This window comes from Indicator indicator, chromosome 10 (assembly GCF_027791375.1).
Source record: "Indicator indicator isolate 239-I01 chromosome 10, UM_Iind_1.1, whole genome shotgun sequence".
In the NCBI taxonomy this organism is placed as follows: Eukaryota; Metazoa; Chordata; class Aves; order Piciformes; family Indicatoridae; genus Indicator; species Indicator indicator.
In genome coordinates, this window is record NC_072019.1 from 34623535 (window position 1) to 34647691 (window position 24157).

Consider the following 24157-nt stretch of genomic DNA (forward strand, 5'->3'; position numbering starts at 1 on the left):
TAATGTAACTGTTTAATTCCTTAAAAACTATATGCACACTGAGTTGTGGTTATTTGAGGGCAGTAAAGTGCACTTACAAATACAAACGATTATGAAATTGAAAATTTGGATTGGTACTGGCAGTAGGAAGGAGTCAGGCAGTTTCTGAAGATCTAAACCACTCTGGGTTCCATTTCTTTTTCATAATTTGAAGATACTTATTTTAGAGTCACAGCATAACTTCAGCTGGAGAAGACCTCTGGAGACGCCACCTGGTCCAAGCCCCTTCTGATAGTGAGCCCAGCTTCTGTGCTAGCTCAAGTTGTCTAGGGTCAAATCTAGTTGAGTTTTGAACTCTGCCCTCAGGGTGGAGGTTCAGTAATACCTGCAGGCAGCCTCTTCTATTGGTTTATGAATAAGTGAGCAGCATATGATACAAGTTTCTCATAAAGATTTGATTGGTAATTCTGATGTACAGTTGCCTAATTTCCAAGTTTAACGAGCTGCTAATTGGTGTTCTCTTGACTGCTCCCCCATTTCTTTTGAGGCCTCATTTCCTACATGGCAGGGGAGGAAGGAAAGGGTAAGGAGAGAAAGGGTCCCCTTTTTTTCCCTCAACTGTGTCTTTGGGTGACTGGAAAATGAAGAAATAAGGATTTGTTATACAAATATACAGTTTATATATCTGCTCTTTCTAGATCACTGCTGGTTTTGAAATACTGGTTGATTCTTGTTTGCTATTTGCACAGTGTTGTCTGTGCTATTGCTGCCTCCAGTATTCTTAACTTTCCAATTATCTTGTGGTTTTCAATTGTAAAACTGAGTGAATTTCCCATTATTAGCCTAAATTCATATAATACAGACCAGTAAAATTGCTCAATAGGTTATCAAATTTCATCTAAACTGTCTTCAAGAGCAAATCACTGAAGTGCTGCAGATTTTAGCACAGGCTTTCCAAACTTTTCACATTTTACCTCCGTGCTGTGTCAGCTGGGCACTAAACCTGGTTTTATGGTTTTCTCTTTATGGTGATTGGAGTTTTAGCTTCAGGACTTTGTAGGTCACAATTTTTTGCTCCATTTGATGTGGTTATTGTGGTGGGTTGAAATTACCCACTCAACTATTTTGGAGAAAACTACCCCCAAAATAAAATTGCCAGACCAGCTCAGTTGGAAGCAAATGAAGCTCTATTTACAAGTAAAACTACAATCTGGAAATATGAAATGCAATGAATATGCACCAGGTATACAATATTTACATGTATTTACAATTTATAAACACCACAAGGACCCCCCTGGACAAAACCAGGTGGTTACTAGTGGCTTCACCTTCTCTGCCCCCTTCCCCCTATAAAAGGGAAAAGAGAAGAGAAAAGCAGAGAGTAGCTGTTAGTAGCCACCACAAGAATGCAGCCAAGGTCAGCAAGAGGCAAGCAAAAGCCACCAGCTGGTATCTGCTGGAGCAAAGAAGCGGAGAAAAAGTTAGTTTATACAACTAACTTTATTTTAGTTCTCAGACCAGTGGGATTATTTAGACCTTATCATTATTTTCCCTTTACATCCAGTGGTAATTTATTTCCTGTGGTGGGTTAGAAATCCATCCCCTCGCCCCCCACAACATTAACTTTGCCAGACCAGCTCGGTGGAAGCAAATGGAAGCTGTATTTACAAACCAAACTACAATCTACAATGGAATGCAATGGATATGTACAAATATACAGGATTTACAAGATTTGCAATTAACAAAACAGCACAAGGACCCCCCTGGCCAAAAGACCAGGGAAGCTGCCTCCCTGCCTCCCCCTTACCTGCCCTGTACAGAAGGGAAAAGAGAGAGAAGCAGAGATATATTAGACTTAACCAAAACAAAAGCCATGCAGCCAAGGTCAGCAAAGCCTCTTAGTACCTCCCCAGCGAAGAAGCAAGAAGAGAGAGATATTGTTTTAGGAACCAAATCTTAATGGGAGATATCCCTCCAATGGAACTGTTTAGAGTAATAATTTTCCTTTTTACACCCAATAGTGGTTTCTTTACATTTTTACTGCTTCCTGCTGAAGATCTGTGGAAAATTTCCTAGGCATCAGCCTAGAACTGCCACAGTTATCTACTCAGTTGTAACCCAAAATGTTTTAATCAGCTTTTCCCCTAACTGCTAGGCAGCTGAAGTTTAAGAATGGCATTTTATCTTTAAGTCACCACAAAAAATACCTGATTGTGACATATTTGTAGTCACAGACTGATAGCCAGTTTCTAACCCAATCAGCATTTGGATGCAGCATACAGGTAAGTTGCATTGTTCATTACTTTTCTCTGTGTAGTACCTTTAGGTAGAATCTTTCTGTATCATCCACACAGTTTTGATGTATGAAACCTCACCTGCAGGGTTTCACTGAGCATCCTGGACCATTTGCTGCAGTGATGCTGCTGGCTGCTAGCTGTACAGACAATTCCATTTGCAACAAGGAAATGCAATACTCATTTTACAAGCTTTTCAGATCTGGTTTCCATGTGTTTTACACTTGACTAGTTTGAGGGAGTGTCAAAAGTTTCTTGGTTTAGAGGGCTCTCCCTTTTGCCTGTTTGTTTAGTAACCTGTTACACTGAATTGTTTCTTTGTCTTCCTTGCTTAGTCAAAATCGTTTCTTTCTTCTTTTTCCCTCCTCCTGTTTCAAAACACTACTTCTACATTTGTCCAATGTGGACTGGCAAATACAGGGCAAAGTATCAATTTCAAGAATCCTCTGCTTTCTTTTGTGTAATTAAAGATGTGGTGACCCAGTGGGAGTTTGTTCAGGTCTTTAAATACAATAGTGTATCAGTTTGAATGTGGGGATTTGCTTATATGCAGAAATATGTTTTGAGTCTTATACCAAGGGAAAAAATTGGAACAGGTTGCCCAGGGAGGTTGTGGATTCCTCCTCCCTGGGGGTGTTCAAGGCCAGGTTGGATGAGGCCTTGAGCAGCTGAGGCTGGTTAAGAGGCATCCCTGCACTTGGCCAGGAGGTTGTAGTAGGTGATCTCTGAGGTCCCTTCCAGTCTGAGCCATTCTATGAAATTTGCAAGCAAGAAAATATGAAAGAAATAACTTTGTCCTTGTTGGCATATCCATTATTTAAGAAGAGCTTCAGCACTCATTACTTCAGGTCTTCACTAAGAAGCTGTGAGCTGAGCAAGACTGTCTGCAGAATGCAAAGTGCAGTCCAGTTGGGTTTTGTCTTCCTTAACTGGAATATGGCATCACAAGACAGCCTTCAGGGAAAAAAAACCCTCAAGTTTTCCTTTATATTTTCAAAGAAATTTTAATTAGTGTAATTGAAGGGGATTTGTTCAATGGCAAGTAATGAAATACTCTGTGTGATGATTATACCCCAGCTGAAAATGTGTGGCAATTCAGGGCTGGTGATTCAGCTGCAAATAGGAGGCAAATGCGTTTGGCTGGCTGCTGGTGTGTGCAGGTGGCAGGAGAGGCAAGGCAGCATTTTTATCAGTCACTTGGCAGATAAAATGATAGTTTTGTTACCTCTTTTCCTTCTTTGAGACTCTAATTATATATTTGATTTTTATTTATTTATACCCAGGGTGTGGATTCCGGATTTGTTCCCAGCGTCCATGATTTTGACAAGAAACTTACCGAGGCTGATGCTTACTTACAGATCTTGATAGACCAGTTGAAGGTATGGTAACTAACTGGTGTGTTTACTGCAGTGGGAGTCTGCTTGGCAGTGCCTTGCTTCGGGGTCTGGTTGAAAGGGAGCTCAGCAGAGAGTCTTGGTATGTGTTCTGGTAGATGTGGGGTGCAGAGAAGACTCCTCTGGCTGAGCTGACTGTGACCCAGAGAAAATGTATCCCTAACGCAGGATATTATCTAACTGCTTCTGAAATAAGGTCTTACTAGAAGGATGAAAACAATCTGTGCTAAGCTAAGAGGTGAGAGAAGCTGAAAATGGCTTTCTCTCAGAATTAATTTTGAGGGTGTTATAAGTTAGAACATTTGAATAACTCATTTTATGTAGACTGTTTTACTGCATACATGGCTTCGTGGAAATGACAGATGACCTAAGTTTAACTTGGAATCATTGTCTTGCTCAAACCATTTTAGAATTTATCTTGAGAACACTTAGCCAAGTCATATGTGCCTCCAGCTGCGGGTCCTTTCAGGCTTTGTTGCAGTAGCAGTAGATAATCTGTTCTTTGTCCTCCTTGAGTGAAAACATTCTGTAGCAGCTGTGTATAAACACAGTCCTTCTACACTACCTGCATGTATTGTCAGAGGGGGTGGGAAGGTGAGGAATGATGGGATCATAGCTCAGTTCTCACCTTACTGAGAAAAACAGGTTCTGCTGCTGCTGACTCAGCAGGTTAAAACTGCTGTTAAGCTTGCTTCAGTTGTGCTGATCTGGATATTTTTCTTTCTTGATATAATGGGCAAGTATTATTGCACGTGGGAGATTCAGCAAAAGTTCAGCTGCAGGGGAGGGCAGAGAGGAGGAGAAGCATAGCCCAAAAAAATGGAAAGAGGCAGAAGCAATACAAACAAAATTCAAAGCTAAATTGCAAAGACTTGATGAGAAGTCAGCTTTGTCTCCTGGTCCACAGCCATCTAGTGTGAGGTGTCCCTGCCCATGGCAGGGGGGTTGGAACTAGATGATCCTTGGGGTCCCTTCCAACCCTAACAATTCTATGATTTACATCTTTACAACTTCTGACTGGTAATTCAGGCCAGCTAGGGGGGGATGGTATAGGAGTTAATTAATAATGAAAGCAGAGTGAATTTGACTACAGGTTTTTCTTGGAACCTCAAGGGAAAATGAACATCTGAGCAGGCTTTAGGCAGGCAGTTGGGTGAGAAACTGTAGCTTACCTACTAAAAATGACAAGCACTTTTCTGAGTAAGGGTAGGTGTGATGAACTTTTGAGCATTACCTTTAAATTTGTTTTCCCTTCCTTGAACAGCTTGCACTTAGTGTTTATTTGTGCCTGCACCTTGAGAGTGCTCTGAGAAGCAACTTTTAACTGTTTCAGCTCAGCCTGTGTTAAACACATGTGAAGGCTTCTCAGTAAGAATTTGTTTGTTTGTTTAGCTGCATCTCATATTCCACTTTAAAGGAAATAAATGGAAGTTAGTGGTGGGAAGTCACTGTAGATCTTTGCAAAGGGTGTGCTTACAGATCTTACATGACTTGCATCTGAATACAAATTACAGATTCTACAAATACCTAATGGTCAAGGTACCAGGAGGGGTTGGTTAGTGTTGAGGCTATTCTGGTAAGCCTCAGAGATCTTTTCTGAAATGAAAGAGAAGCAGTTTGAGGTGTTGAGGTGTCACTTCTATCGCTTAACCTCACTTTCTCCTCCACACCATAGTAGAGCCACACCAGGCTGAGCTGTGGAACTAGCTAGGAGCTGAGATTTGGTCTCTTGCCATAATGTGAGGCATCAGTAAGGAATTTGTTCTATCACAAATGCTATAAAGAAGTACTAGACAAAGACTGCTTGGGGTTGTACTACCAAGGTGACATAATGAAGTGCTTGTTAAATACTTTTGGTTTTGAAATGTGTTTGTGGCTGATCTGATGTGAAAAAGGTAACACATTCAGTATTTTCACAACTGTCTCTGTCTTTTAGCTCTTTGATGAAAAACTCCAGAACTGCAAAGATGATGAACAGAGAAAAGCAAGTATATTTTGTCTTAAATATTGCTTGTTTTGCTTAAATATTGCTTGATTTCCTTATTTTCCATCAGTTTACTATAGTCTATAGCAATTTAAAGTACAGTACAAATTCATCAAGTTGTCAAAATCACTTAAAGCAGTTTGAATAGCTGATAATGTTACTGTGTTGTAAACAGATCCCAAACAGAAGCTTTAGTAATGCTGGGTCTCATAACACTAAAAATGGTTTCAGTCTTTAGGTTTCAGTCTGTGTTGTCCATCCATCTAAGGCACTTAAATTTGCTGGGTTTTGCTCTTTTAACAAGGATGTGTGTTTAATGTTTATAAACATAGTAAAGCTATTCTGAATTAAAAAAAAAAATGTAGTAAGAATCACATTTAGCATCATCAGCTTGCATCCTGTGTGGCTCTGGGACTAGCATGCCACATGTTAGAAGTCTGAGAGTTCCATCGTTCATTCACCTTAGGTGAATGGATACCAAAAATGTAGCTTGCTGTGTAGGGGGGCAGTGCTTTTGTGATTCACTTCAGTGTTGTGTGGATTTTGCATCCTCTCCTGTTGTATTTCAGCGTTAAGTCTGTAGGTCAGAGTTCACCCATCATGTACCTTTGGTGGTGTGGGTGCCATATACCAGGAGCATGCTGGTATATGGGAGATGATAGGACTGGGGGGAATAGAGCAATAATAGGTAGATTCAGATTGGATGTTAGGAAGAAGTTCTTCCCCATGAGGGTGGTGAGACACTGGCACAGGTTGCCCAGGGAGGTGGTGGAAGCCTCATCCCTGGAGGTTTTTGCAGCCAGGCTGGATGTGGCTGTGAGCAACCTGCTGTAGTGTGAGGTGTCCCTGCCCATGGCAGGGGGGTTGGAACTGGCTGATCCTTGAGGTCCCTTCCAACCCTGACAATTCTGTGATTCTCTGAAGAGGTGCTTTTGTTTTCAGCAAATGCAGTTTTTTCAGTGTCAGGAAGCAGTGGTATATTTCATCCTAGTTCCTTCTCTCCCCCAGATTTCACTTAGGAAGAAAAAGTGTTTGGTTTCAGTTTTGAAAGCAGTTTGATGCTTTCTGTGACTGGTTTACTACTTTAGAATGGTTGTGACCTTCCACGTGTTACTCACCTTGTGTGTTATGGAGTGTCTTAAGGAGTTCACAAGTGGGGTCTTCCTGGAGTTCTTTTGCATGTGCAGGCTTTTCAAATAGCTTTGAATTAAAGCGTTCTCTGTGTGAGTTTAATCTGTAGGCAACTGACCAGAACAGTAAGATTAAAGATTATCTATTTCTCCTTCAGTGCATCCTGCTGGGAAGAGTTCTGCTTCAATTTTGACCTCCCTCCAGATGCTACTTTGCAGATCAGGCAGTACTTCCTTTTTCCATGTGCCAGGGTTTCAAATCCCCAGGGACTTTCCACATGTGCTGATTTATGTCTTTATTTCTGCAAGGTAACTATGGAACAGACAAATTGACTTTACAGAGAAAGCAGGAGGCCTGTTTAGAAGAGGTCAACGTCCTCTGGTTTTAAATCTTGATGAGTGTTGCTGTTACTATGGATTCCACTTCATTTTGGGGATCATGTCTCTTCCTATACTAAAGCAGCTAATTTTTTTTTCATCCAGTATTTAGCAGTTTTCCTATTTAATTATGGCAGTATGGATCACTATGAGCTCAGTGTAACCTGCCAAATCCAGCAAACTGAGTATTTGTCCCCTCTGAGGAAGCAGGATTTTGTGAAGTGTTATATGCTTCTCAGCTGTCTGGGTGCTATTTTTTCTCATTGTTCATGGTCAGACATTTAAAACCTGAACTCTTGTTATTCACAGAATGCCAGGGGCTGGAAAGGACCTTGAAAGCTCATCCAGTCCAATCCCCTTGTCAGAGCAGGAGCACCTAGAGCAGATCACACAGGAACACATCCAAGAGGGTTTGACTATCTCCAGAGAGGGAGATTCCACAACCCCCCTGGGCAGCCTCTTCCAGTGTTCTGTCACCCTAACAGGGGAAATTTTTTTTTCCTCATGTTCACATGGAATTTCCTATGCCTCAGCTTCCACCATTGCCCCTTGTGCTGGCATTGGGTATCACCCAGCAGAGCCTGGCTCCAGCCTCTTGGCACTCACCCTGCACATCTTTATCAACAGCAATGAGGTCACCTCTCAGGCTCCTCCTCTCCAAGCTACAGAGCCCTCAGCTCTGTCAGGCTCTCCTCATAAGGAAGATGTTCCACTCCCTTCGCTGTTTTTGTGGCTCTGTGCTGGACTTTTTCAAGCAGTTCCCTGAGGTCCTTCCTGACCTGAGGGGCCCAGAACTGGACACAATATTCTAGATGTGGCCTCTCCAGGGCAGAGTAGAGGGGGAGGAGAACCTCTCTGACCTACTAACCACAGCCCTTCTAATCCCCCCCAGGATGCCATTGGCCTTCTTGGCCACAAGAGCACGTTGCTGGCTCATGGTCAACCTCTCATCCACCAGGACCCCCGGGTCCTTTTCCCCTTCACTGCTCTCCAACAGGTCAGTCCCCAACCTCTATTACTCCCTGGGGTTGTTCTTTCCCAGGTGCAAGACTCTACCCTTGCCCTTGTTGAATTTCGTTCCGTTTCTCCCTGCCTAACTTTCCAGTCTGTGTAAGTCTCACTGAATGGCAGCAAGTTGCATGAGTTGGTCTTTAGTTATAGAATATCTGGTCTTTTGGAGATAATGGTGTAGGGGATAGTGTTCTGAGATTTTTCAGGATCACTTGGGTATCTTTTTTCTCTGACAGGGTGATCTGTTGGACTTGGAAGAAGGCAGTGCAGCTGTAGACTTGATGGATTTTGAAGAGGGAGAAATATTTTGATTCTCAGGAGTGCCCTGTGTTACATCCGGAGTCCAGGCAGAAGTACAGCTGGCAGTGTACAGTGGGATCCTGCTGTCCTGGAAGCATCCTGCAAGTGCTGCCAGGCTTGCTGAGCCTGCTGGTGGTGTGCAGTGTCTGTATCCAGTGATGTAGGAGGTGAAGGATGGGGCATGAGCTGAGGGTCCTGGTATTTCAAGGTGAAGACAAGATAGGACTTTGCTTTCTCACAGTGTTAGCAGTATTGTTGGTGAGGGCTTTCCTGTTCAGTTTGGTGACATTGCCCTGACTGGAAATGTCAGGGAGCACAGAAGTGTAAGCATTCAAAAGCACCAGAGCAGTGAGGAGGCACACTTGGGGGCAGGCTGGAGCAAAGCTGACATTACTTAACAAGATGTTGGAGGCAAGAGTAGCCTGCTTAAGCTGTTTGTTTCACCAGAAGTACTTCTTGTGAAGTACCTCCAGTGCTGAGCACACAAACTCAGGGTGCACCTGACTGGTTCCAACCATGAGTTGGCTACCATTTCATAACTGCCACGTGGCTGTGCTGGGTGAGCTGATAGTCTGTAGCCAGGGATCACAGGATGTTAGGGGTTGGAAGGGACCTCTGGAGATGGAGTCCAACCCCTCTGCCAGAGCTGGACTAGAGAATCTAGCACAGGTCACACAGGAACACATCCAGACAGGGATGGAAAGTCTCCAGAGGAGGAGACTCCACAACCTCTCTGGGCAGCCTGTTCCAGTGCTCTGAGACCCTCACAGTGAAGAAGTTCCTCCTCATGTTGAGGTAGAACCTCCTGTGCTGTAGTTTCCATCCATTGCCCCTTGTCCTATCCCAGGGCACAAGTGAGCACAGGCTGTCCCTTCCTTCCTGACGCCCAGCCCTCAGATATATAGACATTGATTAATTCCCCTCTCAGGCTTCTCCTCTCCAGACTAAACAGCCCCAGGGCTCTCAGCCTCTCCTTATCAGGCAGTGCTCCTGTCCCTCAATCATCCTTCTAGCCCTCCATTGGACCTCTCCAGTAGATCTCTGTCCCTCTTGAACAGGGAAGCCCAAAACTGGATGCAATATTCCAGGTGAGGTCTCACCAGGGCAGAGTAGAAGGGGAGGAGAACCTCCCTGGCTCTGCTGGACACACTCCTCTGAATGCAGCCCAGGCTCCCATTGGCCTTCTTGGCCACCAGGGCACATTGCTGTCCCATGCAGAACTTGTTGTCCACCAGCACTCCCAGGTCCTTCTCCACAGGGCTGCTCTCCAGCAGATCACCTCCCAGGCTGTACTGCTGCAGTTTATTCTTCCTGCCCAGGTGCAGGACTCTGCACTTCTCCTTGTTGAACCTAATTTGGTTCCTCTGTGCCCAGCTCCCAGTCTGCCCAAGTCTCACTGAATGGCTGCACAGCCTTCAGATGTATCAGCTGACTGAGGATGCTGAATGAGGCAGAAATCCTGCTCAGTCAAAGAGCATCAGCTTCCTTTGCATCACCAGTGGCTTCATAGAACATCAGATGTCAAGGAGGGGCAAGAAGCAGCAAATGGAGTAGTTTGAGCAGCAGCTTGCAATTTGGTTAGCTTAGATATAGAGCACATGGCTGCATTCTGCAAAGGTAAGTGTGCAGGAAATGGATTCATCACTTGGAAATGTGTGTGCATTAACCTAAACCTGGGGAAAGTGGCTTCATGAAATGGTACCTTCATTAGTTTGCAAGGAGTAGGGAGGTTGAAGAGAAAATTGCTATAACTCCTAGTAGTCAATTATATTCTTTGCTTTTATCTTCAACATGCCTATTTTTACTGGCCTTTGATTTCCCTTACAGTTTAGTCCTTTCTAACTGATCTAGATTACTTACTTTAATGCAAGTTTAAGCAAAAGATACTGAGTAAAATGACAAGGACTGTAGCAGTGTGCATGCATAGCAGCCTAGCTCTCTGTACCTGATGAGATACCATCATTTGTCTAACTTCTACAAACCAACCACTCTTGTAAGCACGTTGGGTTTGTAGTGATTGTCCACTTGTTTTTTCTCTCCCCCATGTCATGTCTACAGTCTGTTTATACAAGGTTTTATGGGGGGGAATTCAGACTTTATTTGGTGCCTGCCTACATCACCATTCTAGGATAACACATTGCCCATGAAAACCCAGAGAATTCTGTATCAGCATTTGCTTTGCCCTAGAGAACAGGGATGGTCCTTCCCAAGACTGACTTGCCTGCATTCTTCTCTGGAGAGAAGAATGTAGATTCTGGAGCCCCTGTTGCAAGAATGGTCTGGACTTGCTGGAACATGTCCAGAGAAGGGCCACAAGGATGAGCAGAGGGCTGGAGCTGCTCTGCTATGGAGACAGACTGAGAGAGTTGGGGCTGTTCAGTCTGGAGAAGAGAAGGAGAAGGAGGTCTCTCCAAGGAGACCTTCTTGTGGCCTTCCAGTATCTGAAGGGGGCTACAAGAAACCTGGTGAGAGACTTATTAGGATGTCAGGTAGTGAGAGGATGGGGGGAATGGAACAAAACTAGAAATGGGTAGATTCAGATTGGATGTTAGGAAGAAATTCTTTCCCATGAGGGTGGTGAGACACTGGCACAGGTTGCCCAGGGAGGTGGTGGAAGCCTCATTCCTGGAGGTTTTTGCAGCCAGGCTGGATGTGGCTCTGAGCAACCTGCTGTAGTGTGAGGTGTCCCTGGGCATGGCAGGGGGGTTGGAACTGGATGATCCGTGAGGTCCCTTCCAACCCTGACAATTCTATGATTCTCATCATTTTGGTTAGCTATGCAGCAGAGAGTTTCCCAGTTCCCTGTGCAAGGTGGCCATGAAGTTTTCATGTGGAAAGTAGTGGATTGCTGTGTGCTGCTGCTACTAAAGCTGGCCAGCTCACAGAGAGTTCATTTCCACAGAGCTTAAAAAAAAAAAGATGGTTGCATGATTTGTGGATAGGCCTTGGAAAATAAGTGTCTGGAGGTTTTATCCCTCTCATATTTCCAGCAAGGATGATATCAGTGAGGGGAATGAAATACCAGTTTGTTTGCTGTGTAAGTATTCTATAACGTGTTGGGGGGAAAAATAGGTAACAGTCAAAGCTGCTGATGGCTGCCTACAGCTGGCTCTAAAGCTTTGAGAGTGAGTGATTGGTTTCAGCTGCGTGATCTTTCATCTGACAAGATCTGCACATTGCCTATTCTGTTTTGCTGCTGAAAGGCTCAAAACTTCACTGCTGTCATATTTAAAATGCTTTTTCCCCAATGTGTTGATAAAATTTGGGTTGGAAGTGTAGTAGAGACATGAAAAGCAAACCAAAACAAAGGAAGTTTTAGCTGTTGGCATATCTCTAGCTGCAGAAGGAAATAGAACAAAACTTTTTGATATAACATCCCTGAAATGCTGCTAACTAAATCAACATGTTTCTGTCTTGCAAATGGAAAAAGCTGAGTGTAGTTTGTCTGCTCTTGCCAGTTAATCATGAATAAAATGTATAGCATCCTTATATGTACGGAACAGAGCATAACTGAAAGAAATTCTGCCAGGTATTGACTGGGAAGCTGTCACTGCATTTGTTTTGTTTCTAATCCACTAAATGAGGCTGTTAATTCCTGAAGATTTATAGGTGTAGAATCGGCCTTGCAGTGCTCTGTGGGGAGAAAAGAAGTTACACACTTTGATTATTCAAGAATCAAGAAGACTGTGACCCAAGTCACATGAGCCACTTGTTATTAATCACAACAAGAGGTCCTGAGATTGAATTAATAGAGTCAGTGCTGAGTCCAATGATTTTGCCTTCTGCAGAGAGGCCCAGAGACATCAACCAGGGTGCCTATGCTGCTTGTGTGTAAAATGGCTTGCAGATGCCTTTTGCATGCCTCAAGTGTAATTCCAGGCAGGAAACCTATCTAACTGGTTCATAAAAAATGAAGTAGGCAGACTTCCAGATGCACTGTTACTGGGGGCTTAGAACAAGAACATCTGTGCACTTATAGGAGTGATTGCCTTGGGTAGTTTTGTTTTGGGTTGGTTTTTTTTTGTTTGTTTTTCTAGCCATGCTAACTACTCATCTTTATTACACCTGAATGATGATAATTTCAAGTACTGTGGATTGTTGAAATGTGTCACTGTCCAGGAGAACGGACAGTGCTCAATGGAGTTAAATCCAGCTGGCAGCCAGTCATAAGTGGTGTTCCTCAGGGCTCAGTGTTGGGACCACTTCTGTTTAACATCTTTATTGATGACCTAGACGAAGACACAGAGTGTGTCAGCAGTAAGTGTGCAGATGACACCAAGTTAGGTGCAGTGTTGATCTGCACCAGGGGAGGGAGGCTCTGCAGAGGGACTTGGACAGATTGGATCCATGGCCAGCATTACCAGGATGAGCTTCTACAAGGCCAAGTGCCAGGTCCTGCACTTGGGTCACAACAACCCCAAGCAATGCTACAGGCTTGGGGCAGTGTGGCTGGCAAGCTGTCTGGCAGAAAGGGACTTGGGGGTGCTCATGGACAAGCAGCTGAAGAGGAGCCAGCAGTGTGCCCAGGTGGCCAAGAAAGCCAAAGGCATCCTGGCTGGGATCAGAAATGCTGTGTCCAGCAGGAGCAGGGAGGGGATTGTCCCCTGGGACTCAGCCCTGGTGAGGCCACACCTTGAGTATTGTGTCCAGTTTTGGACACCTCAATCCCAGAGAGATGTGGAGGTGCTGGAGCCAGGGCAGAGGAGGGCAAGGAAGCTGGGAAGGGCCTGGAGAATAAATCTGATGAAGAGCAACTGAAGAAGCTGGGGATGGTTAGTTTGAAAAAGAGGAGGCTGAGGGGAGACCTCATGGCTCTCTACGACTCCCTGAAAGGACCTTGTGGAGAGGTTGGTGCTGGTCTGTTCTCGCAGGTGATTAGTGATAGAACAAGAGGGAATGGCCTCAAGCTGTGACTGGGTAGGTCTAGACTGGACAGTAGGCAGAAGTTTTCCACGGGAGGAGCGGTCAGGGATTGGAATGTGCTGCCCAGGGAGGTGGTGGAGTCCCCAAGCCTGGATGTGTTTCAAGGTGGTTTGGATGTGGTTCTTGGGGCTATGGTTTAGGGGTGAGCCTTGTAGAGTAGGGTTCTGGGTTGGACTTGGTGATGCTGAGGGACTTTTCCAACCTGCATGTTTCTGATTCTGTGACGCTGTGCCAGGATGCAAGCTGAATTTGAAATGAATCTTCATACTGCATTTAATGTTTTGTTGATGATATGCAAAACTGAAGTGTGATGCCACTGCTCAGAAATTCCTAACCTTGTCATCTCTAAGTTTTAATTAGTTTGATATTTGTCTCATCAATTACAAAAGGAAATTCATGTCTGTATATGGAAATATCTTTAACATGTTAGTTGCCTTTTTTTTCCCCCTCCCCACTTTAAGATCAAATATAGTGTTTGTATAGTATTTAGGTCAAATCAGATGCTTGAAAGCCTGTTTTTAACCACACTGTTTTGATTTTTTCTTTACAGAAAATTGAAAGTCTCAAAGAAACAACCAGTGTAAGTTTATTACGTTTTATGCCTGTTGTCTGTAAATGTTGAAATTCACCTTATTTTCTTGTGGCCAGCAGATCCAGGGAGATGGTTCTCCTACTCTGCTCTGATCTGGTGAGACCTCACCTGGAGTACTGTGTCCAGCTGTGGGGCCCCCAACAGAGGAGGGCCACAAAGATGACCTTTGAGGGGCCCTTCCAACCCAATGCAATCTGTGACTCTGTGAAAGTTTTAAAGCATTTTACAGAAAAGTGGAAATCCATATGAGGTCCTACAGTGTGATGGCAGAGGCAGCCTGGTTGGTTCTGGTGCTGTTATTCAGATTCGATTTATGATCCTGTGGTGTTAGAAATAAATTGTATAGTAGTCGAGGTTGGAAGGGACCTCCAAAGGTCTGTAGTCAGAGCGTGGTCAGCTAGAGGAGGTTGTCCAGGACCAGATATTGCTGGGTTTGAGTAAGTCTATGGGTGAAGGCTCTCTTGTGCAATGTGCTCCATTGTCAGTCATCCCTAGACTGAAAATGGTTTCTTACGTTTAAGATGAATTTCACTTTGTGGCCATTGCTGTTGTCCTGTCCCTGGCCACCATTGAGCTCTGTCATTACATTCTGCCAGCCCAATCAGCCGTTGATGCCCACTGATAAGTTCTCCCCTGAGCTTTTTCTTCTCCAGATTAAGCAAGCCCAGCTCTCAGCCTATCTTCCTGTGACAGTTTACCTACTTCAGAGCTCTGGAGGTTTACAGCTGACCTCCGCCCTTGACAGCCTGTGCTGTGCCTGGCTTTTGGAAGCTTTGCCTCCTCTCTGCTCGTGTCTGGAAAAAAAAAAAGAAAACCAAGAGAGGGAAAGGGAAACAGGGACTCTACAGGAGTGTGTATTGGTTTGGCGTTAAATTAACAAGGCAGGAATTATAAAAATATTTTTATTTTCCCAAAACTATGTACAAAACTGGTAAAAATTATTTACAGATTCCATTCGGTCGCGAATTCTTCCAGGATGCTTATGACAATTTTCAATACAATTTGGAGAGTTCAGAGACTGGAAAAGGCTAAGCCACAAATAGCTTCACCCCACTTACAAAGCAAGAGGCCGACCAATAACCCTTAGGGCGATACGAGCAGGCCGGGTTTACCCACGAAAAATCGGCGTAGGAAGTTGGAGACGGTCCCTAGGTTGCTCTCTCTGCTGACAGGCTCCAGAAAGTGCCGGTTTGTAATGCGGTTCTGTGGAGGGCGAGGCTCACGGCTTTACAGGATCGGTCCCGGGAGAAGCGAAACGGCAGGCAGGTCCCAGACAGGCAGACTCACGGCAGGATCGCTCCCGAGCAGGATCGGTCCCAGCAGGCAGGGTGATGGCTTTGCCGGCAGGCTCCCGAGCAGGATCGGTGGCAGGCAGGCGGGGGCAGGCAGGTCCCCAGGCTGGGCCTGTCCGGGGAGAAGTGAGCAAGAGCGGCGAGCGATGAGCGCCCAAAATGTTGGAGCCGAGATGAGCAGCCCCGACACACGGGTGAGCAGTGTGAAACTGAGAGCCCCCACTGCTCCCTGCGCACCCTTTTATACATTACTCGACAATCTGTCCAGGCCAAAATGTGAAATATCCTCCTTACCACATTTCCAAATCCCAGCGGGCTTCTCCCCACACCGATAAACACCTGTGGGCCCCCCCCCCCCCCCCCAGCGGGGACAGTAGGTGGTTATGCGGTCATCAGGGCAGGGGCAGAGCGTTTCACACCTTTGTCTCCTCTGTTCAGACCTGTGCTGATAGACAATGAGGGCAGGTGGGGAGATTTGGAGCACCCTGCAACAAAGGGAATATCCATTTAGTTCTCACCCAGTGTTTCAGTTAACATTTTGTGTAACTAGCGAAAGCACCTGTAAATGTAAAACATAACAGTAATACAAGGCTTTTTAATTTGTGGTTTTTTTCTTTTTTTTTTTTCCTAGAGCATGGTAGAGTCAATAAAACACTGCATTGTGTTGCTACAGATTGCTAAGGTAAGTACCCTGTAAACCATTCTGCATTTTAATTACACAGCAATACTCCATGTGAAAGCAGTTGAAATCCTCAAGAGCCTTCTGCATGGTGCAGGGTTATAAAAGTTGGGTAGAATTTGATTTATGCTACTGTTTTGATGAATAGTTTAAAATCCTGAGTTCCATAGCAGCCAGTCCTGGTCACATTGATGGTAGCAGTTGTGTGTGTTGATGGCATTGCTTTTCCTTTTGAAGGATGCTTTCTTTGGCAGAGTTTGCTGTTAGACTGAGACAGAGAAGGGTAACAGAATAGAAAGCTGACAAGCCTCTTCTTTCTGCTTCCTTTGAGAATGTGACTAAGAAATAGAAAAAGGGAAAATCATGATGTTGGGCATCTAAACTGCTTTGGCCAGGTGTGAAGTTGGTGGTGGTGTTGGAACTTGGTGAAGTGAGACTCATATGAGTTGGTTATGCAGTATGGGTAATGCACTTGCACCTTTCAGCTAAATGTTTTGTTACTTTGAAAAATGTAGTGAGATTTTGATTTATGACCTTCTCCCCCACCTCCCCCCCAAGCTCTGCTCTTACAGACCTTGGTGTACCATATGTAGGTTGTGTTAATTATGAGCTGCTGATTTTTGTCTTGCAACCAAAGTGAAGAAAAACAGCGTTTAGCAGAGAAGCTGATTTATGGTGCTTTCCGAATTTAAGGCTGCAATTCATCAGAACTCATTCTCATTTACTCAGAAATAGGCATAGGCTTTTCAATTTCACTTTTTTCCTTGTAGTCTGGACAAACTTTTGTCACTCTCAAATAGAACACTGCTCCTTTGTCTCCATTGGAGTTGCCAGATACCTTGTACAACATTTGGAGGTCAGTGAAAATTGAAGTATTTTGAACCTTGCAGGGTCAGAAAGGGATTCACTAGAAGGGTCAGTGTGTATTTTGTGAAGTCACAGGATCTTAGGCACTGGAAGGAACCACTGGAGATCTTCAACCCCTCTGCTAGAGCAGGACCGTAGAATCTTGCACAGATCACACAGGAATGCATCTAGACAGGTCTGGAAGTCTCCAGAGAAGGAGACTCCACAACCGCTGTGGGGAATCTGTTCCGGTGCTCTGTGACCCTTACAGTAAAGAAGTTCTTCCTCATGTTGAGGTGGAACCTCCTGTGCTGTAGTTTATATCCATTGGCCCTTGTCACAGGGCACAAGTGAGCAGAGGCTGTCCCTTCCTTCCCGACTCCCAACCCTCAGGTATTTATAGACATTGATCAGATCCCCTCTCAATCTTCTCCTCTCCAGACTAAACACCTCCAAGGCTCTCAGCCTCTCCTCATCAGGCAGTGCTCCAGTCCATTCAGCATCCTTGTAGCCCTCTGTTGGACTCTCTCCAGCAGATCCCTGTCCCTCTTGAACTGGGGAGCCCAGAACTGGATGTTTATTGGTTAACAGGCTTGTACGAAGCCAAAAATGCTTTACAGGTAGTAGGATGCTTTGAAATAGTTTTGTGACACATGAAGTGGACCTACAACAGTCCTTGTTTTACATACAGTGATGCTATTTGAATCCTTCAGTGCAGTGATAGCAAGAAAAGCCTTGCCAGTACCTGATTTGTTGTTATTTAGTACTGGGTTTCTTTAGAATTGGTTTGACTTGATTGGAGCACTGTGTCCAGTTATGGAGCCCCTAGTGCAAGGAGGATCTGGAGGTGCTGGAGTGTGTCCAGAGAAGGGCCATGAGGATGATCAGAGGGCTGGAGCTCCTCTGCTATGGAGACAGACTGAGAGAGTTGGGGTTGTTCAGTCTGGAGAAGAGAAGGCTCTGAGGAGACCTTCTTGTGGCCTTCCAGTATCTGAAGGGATCTACGTGAAAGTTCACAGGATCAATAAGGTTGGAAAAGACCTCAAGGATCATCGAAGTCCAACCTGTCACCCAAGACCTCCTGACTACTAAACCATGTCACCAAGTGCCATGTCCAATCCCCTCTTGAACACCTCCAGGGATGGTGACTCCACCACCTCCCTGGGCAGCACATTCCAATGTCTAAGAACTCTCTCCATGAAGAACTTTCTCCTCACCTTGAGCCTAAACTTCCCCTGGCACAGCTTGAGACTGTGTCCTCTTGTTCTGGTGCTGGCTGCCTGGGAGACAAGTTGGTGAGGAATTTTTTAGGGTGTCAGGTAGTGATAGGACTAGGGGGAATGGATCCAAGCTAGAGGAGGGGAGATGTAGATTAGCTGTTAGGAAGAAGTTCTTCCTCATGAGGGTGTGAGACACTGGCACAGGTTCCCCAGGGAGGTGATAGAAGCCTCATCCCTGGAGGTGTTTAAGGCCAGGCTGGATGTGGCTCTGAGCAACCTGCTGTAGTGTGAGGTGTCCCTGCCCATGGCAGGGGGTTTGGAACTGGATGACCCTTGAGGCCCCTTCCAACTCTGCCAAATGTGTGGTTCTGTGATCCAGTGAAGCTAGCAGAGTGTGTGTTGTTCTGTGGGACTCTGGTGGAGTCATTTACAGATCAGATGGCAGTCTGCTAACTTTCTGACAGCTGTATGTGCCTTGCTCTATTAAACCAGTTGCTGGAGAAACCGTGCAAGAAATGATTCCGTTTTTGTTAATTACTATATATGTCTGTTTAATAATTCCTATTTTCACTGTGGTTTAGGTCCTATGAATTTTTGCTCTTTAAAACAAACAAAAAAAAGCTGTGCTATGCAGCTAACAAAAGGGCAGAGTTAGAATCTGCTTCTTAGAGTCTTAATCAAAGCTGGTGGTAGGTGTCTGAGTTAGCTTCCTTGTTTCTACCGAGTAGCAAATTCCATTTCCCCTATGGGTAAGTTTGTTGAGGGACAGATGACTGTGATTGTCTTGTGCTGATGTTGTTTAGGTGGTTTGCTCATATGGACAAAACTGAACTTGCAGTGGCAGATGCAGTCATTTTTGAACAGGTTCGGTGCTTTACTGCTCCAACTACCTGATAAGTGTAAAGTAGGTGGAATTTGGTTCCCCCAAAAATGGTAAGATTTGCTTTCTGTCCCATGCAGTGCTACAGACTGGGGATGAGTGGCTGGAGATCAGCCTGGCAGTGCTGGGTAACAGCAGCTGAACATGAGCCAGGAGTGTGCCCAGGGGGCACAGAAGGCCAATGACATCTTGGCCTGGATCAGGAATGGTGTGGCCAGCAGGAGCAGGGATGGAATTCTGCCCTGTGCTTGGCACTGGTGAGGTCTGCAGCTCTGGGCCCTCACTGCAAGAAAGATCTTGAGGTGCTGGAGTGAGTTCAGAGGAGAGTGACAAGACTGGGAAAGGGACTGGAGGGAAAGTTTGATGAGGAGAGGCTGAGGGAGCTGGGGTTAACCTGGAGAAGAGGAGGCTCAGGGAGGACCTTATCACTCTACAACTACCTGAAGGGAAGTTGTAGTCAGGCCGGGGTCAGGCTCTTCTCCCAGGCAACTTGTGACGGGACAAGAGGGCATGGCCTGGAGCTGTGCCAGAGCAGGTTTAGATTGGATGTTAGGAAGCACTTCCTCAGGGAAAGGGGAATGAGACACTGGAATGGACTGCCCAGGGAGGTGGTGGAGTCGCTGTCCCTGGAGGTGTTTAAGGAAAGTTTGGATGTGGCACTCAGTGACATGGTCTGGTTCATGTGGTGGTGCTGGGTCATAGGCTGGACTTGATGATCTCAGAGATCTCTTCCAGCCTCAGTGATTCTGTGATTCTGTAATGCTAAATCAGACCTCCTTTCCATAGCAGTGTAAACAAATGGGTTCATCCAGTGGGGACTGGAGGGGCTTTGTTTGTCTGCCCTATTTTTTTTATTTGCCTAAACCACCTGGTCTAAAGCTCTTGCAGCTATTGAAGCTAAGGTGGTTTATGCACAGCTAACTGGGGGAAGTCAATCCACTTACAGTGAAAAAATACCCTCTATAAATCTTCCTGCATTTTAAAGTAACCTTTATTCTACTTCCTCTCTTTGTCTTCTTCCTCTCTCTCTCTGAGGCAACTGTACTTGTTGACTACATGGCACTTCTGTTCCTCCCCAGTCCCTGCCCCCTTTCTATCAGCTGGTGGCATCCTGATTTTGTACTACTGCAGGAAATTAAGGACACAGGGGTTTGGTTTGTTGGGGTGTAAGGCTGCTGACTTCCATTGCTGAAAATAAATCATATTAACATAATCATACCACCTCTGCCCCCCATTTTTTTTTTCTTCTACAGTTTCTTTCTCATTAGGAGACAGACCAGAATTACCTTGAAAAATCATGCTCACTTCTTCACAAACTCAGAACATCTGTTTCCAGCACACAGCCCTTTATTATTTGGAGGATTTGGGGGGCAAACCTGGGGTTTTTAACAGGCTTGAGGGTTTTTTAGAGTTTGTTGTTTTTATTTTTTAAACTTTTGTGTTGGCCTATTTTGTGGACTCTTCAAACAACCTACCTTAGGACTTGGACAGTTAAATTTGCAGTAAACCTACTAGTAAATCAAGTGTGTAATCATGCTGCTTGTACTTGAGATGACCCAAGGCTTTTCAGAAGTGTCCTAATCCAAAAGCACAAAGGCTTAGCAGCAATAAACACCAGCCTGATGGTTACCCCTTGAGCACACACATTGTCTACCCCTCCTTCCCCTGCACATCACCCTGTGCATTCCCACTGAGCTCTGCACCGTTTCAGTGTGTCAAACAGAGAAATAGATTCCAGCTCCCTTTCTGGTCTAGTGGAAGGTGTCCCTGCCAACAGGGGGGTTGGTTGGAACTAGATGATCTTCAAGGTCCCTCTAAACCAAACCATTCTATGAAAACAACAAAGCAAATAGCAGCTAACTAGGAATATATTCCAATGCATGGAGCACTTACCAGAAAGCAATCCAAATGAGCCAGGCAGGATGGGTAGGTGCAGGATTTGGCTTGTGTTGGTTTGCTGGGGTGTGTGTTGTCCAGTGTATGTAATTGTCTGTTCAACATGTATTGTAGTAGTGATTTAGTGGACTGCAGTCTTGGAAATACACAATACATGTTTCACGAGTGAGCTTTTATAACTTAGATATTTAGTTTTGCATCTTTGCCTCCCTCTTTCCACTCCATCATTCCTAGTTCTGTGGAGTTTCTGCCTTTGTTGTCTCATCAGCATCCCACCTGCTGATGTTCATTGTGCATTACTGAGGCAGCACAGCAAGCTTCAGTACAAATGCATCTCTGTGGTTTCTTTCTTAGGTCCTGGAGATGATAGCATAAGATGGAAGTTTTGCATGTTGAAAGAAAACTTATTTCAGGGCCACGAGGATGATCAGAGAGCTGGAGCAGCTCTCTTATGAGGAGAGACTGAGAGAGTTGGGGCTGTTCAGTCTGGAGAAGAGAAGGCTCCAAGATGACCTTATTGTGGCCTTCCAGTGTCTGAAGAGGACTACAAGAAAGCTGGGGAGGGACTTTTTAGGGTATCAGGTAGTGACAGGATTGGGGGGAATGGAACAAAGCTGGAAGTGGGAGATTCAGGCTGGACATGAGGAAGAAATTCTTCCCCATGAGAGTGGTGAGAGCCTGGAATGGTTGTCCAGGGAGGTGGTTGAGGCCCCATCCCTGGAGGTGTTTAAGGGCAGGCTGGATGAGGCTCTGGCCAGCCCACAGCCCGGGGATTGGAACTGGATGATCCTTGTGGTCCCTTCCAACCCTGACTGATTCTATTTGGTACTCCAGTGTAAATCTTTCTTGTCTGTATGCTTGCAACCCATTGCCCTTGGTGTCATTTTGTGGTGGAAAGCCTTCCTTACCAAGTGTCAGCTAGCAGAGATGAAATGTGAGCAGCCTGTTGCCAGCTATGTAAGCCGAGGAAGACCACGTGAAGTAGCAAATCAAATGAGTGTCAGCAACCTTAATAGTATTGCCAGCTTTTTGTCTTTTCTTGTTCCTCTTTCATAACTGGAAATCTGGGGAAGTACTCTGCAGAAAAGTCTGAATGTTTGCCCTGAATGAGCAAGGTTCTGGACTGATGCACTGGGCAACCGGAACTTTGTAGCAGAAGTGAGGAGATTTGGCTTAGTACTCAGTAAAGTTGATACTGTTGCTGGTAAAGTGTTAGGACCCTGCTAACTGTGGTTTGGCATTAACTTGTCCTTGGTGATTTCCCCTGATGACAGCTTTATTCCTTGCACTGCCTGCTTTTTCACATGTAAAACCCCAGATGCTAGATTGTAAATAACCTGAACCCTTTTTTATTATCTAGTAGATACCAGAAAGCAAAAGTTAAACATTTCATTTCTGAAGGGCACTTCTGCCTTTCAGCAGCAAAAAGTGCTTTTGAGAACGTGACCTCTCTGCCCATGGTAGCTCTTCAGAAACCAAGAGCTTCCTGGTTTTGGTGTGCAGGGACTCTGTGGGGCTGCGGTTTTGAGAGGGGCTCTTGGCTGTTTGGGCAGAACCTACACTGTAAAGCTTAATTGTATTCTGCAGTGCAGAAAGGAGATTTGAAAACTTCTTCAGACTTGTATGGTCAGGTGCTGAGAAAATGCTGACCTCCAGAGCTGCAGGGACTATGCACAGAACTTCTTTCTAGTTTAGTTATGGTACCACATGAGGAGGGACATGTTGTGGCTGAAAATGTAAAACATTCCTGAGAGAAACTTGCTGTTCTCACTTAGCACAACTGATAAGTCATGCAAGATGGTTATGTTGACATTTTTAACGTTTTTTCCTTAAGGATCAAAATAATGAGGAGAAGCACGCAGATGGACTTATAGTAAGTTTAAACCTGATCTTTATCTCCCTTTATTTCTGCAGAACATGTGAACAGAGACCTGAATTTCCACTCATTTTGCAACGTCCCTCTTCCTTTCTCTGACTTACTGCTTCAAGTGTCTTGATAAATATGACTAAAATGATTGTTCAGTCCTTAGCTTCTGATGTTGGCTAACACCCTTGCCTTTAAAATCTAACAGTGATCAGTTTTACACTGAATGTCTCATAATGGCAGTGTCACAACTGAGCACTTAGAAAAAAATCTGCCCTCTGAACAGATGAAAGGGAAATGATTGGGCTAGAAGAAGTTGTGTGTACCATCTGAAGTGTCTGTCTGTCTGAAATAGATCACCTGTCCGTGTGCTTCAAGTAGTTTGTCTTTTCTGCAGTGCTGCTTGTTTGATCCCAGGCTGTATTGTGTCTGCTCAAGCAATGTTTCTTCTTTAGTAGAGCTTCTGCTTCTTTAATGTAACTTCTGTCCTCTTCAGTTTCAGTCACCTCTGACTTCTCTTTCTTCCTTCTCTTTTTGTCACTTGAGTACATTTCAGATACTTTTAATAGGAGATTGGTTTCAGTAAAACATAACTCCAAATGGTGCTACGTTTTCATTACAGCTGACAACAATTCCCAAGCTTTGTCTTTCCATTACAGCTTTTAGCAGTATGATTTTCTGCTGTGAACTTTGGAGTAGTGATGCATATAGAGATTCTGGTTTCATGCTTGCTGTAAAGAAATGAATGATTACCCTGGGGATGGTCACATCATTTGGGTCTTAGTGTCATGGGAGAGGTACTGTTCTCTGCCTGGGAAGATAGGCAGAGGTGGTATGCACAGGAGGTCTGCTGCTCAGAAGTTACTGCAGTCTGAACTTTGTTAGTCACTGTTCTCATCATTTGAGGGCTGCCTTGTACTGGGGAGGAAAAAAAAGTGTTTCTTATTAACTGATGCATATGGGTTTGTGAAGACTTCATGCTAGAGGCTATCATCAGCTTGGGCTGAAGGTCAGGGTTCCTTAGGCAGGACTATGATCAGTGTGTTTGAAACCATGGTGGACTGATGGTCTCCTCTTTTCATCAACATTGCTTCTAAGTTAAACTGAGAGTAGGAAATGTGTAGGTCTGCCCTCACTTGTTTCTAAACCATGAAGGCATACCCCAGAACATCCAACAAGAAAATCCAGTGCATGTGGATGCAGGGTGGAGCATTCCTTAAGGATATGGTTGCAGTCCTGCAGACAAAGCCAAAGTTGCTTTGTGGTTTGTCCCAGCAGTTTTCTGTATCGTGTAAAAAGCAGGAGAGGCAGGGAGAACAATAGGAGCCTTTAGATCATAGGGCCAGCTTGAGGTTTAAAGTTTCTTAACTCTGAAAAAGGAATCAGGATTTTTGAGCTGAGAGATGTATGGGACAAGGACTTGGCTACTCTGCATGCATGATGGGACAGACAGCTGAAGTAACATGTAAGGGACATTGGTTTTGGTGCTGGTATA

At 44.8% G+C, this 24157-nt stretch overlaps 1 protein-coding gene across 4 annotated transcripts in view; it reads left to right on the forward strand.

Annotated features, from left to right (window-relative positions):
- OSBPL9 (oxysterol binding protein like 9) overlaps nt 1–24157 on the forward strand; it is a 97143-nt gene that overhangs the window by 55735 nt on the left and 17251 nt on the right. For 2 of the 4 annotated variants that reach the window (XM_054384588.1, XM_054384590.1), the window contains 5 exons: nt 3557–3652; nt 5604–5651; nt 13944–13973; nt 15909–15959; nt 22633–22671. In XM_054384588.1, the coding sequence (XP_054240563.1) occupies nt 3557–3652; nt 5604–5651; nt 13944–13973; nt 15909–15959; nt 22633–22671 (264 nt within the window). Of the gene's footprint in view, nt 1–3477; nt 3489–3556; nt 3653–5603; nt 5652–13943; nt 13974–15908; nt 15960–22632; nt 22672–24157 lie in introns of all 4 variants that reach the window. The other 2 variants (XM_054384587.1, XM_054384589.1) reach the window with 2 other exon arrangements.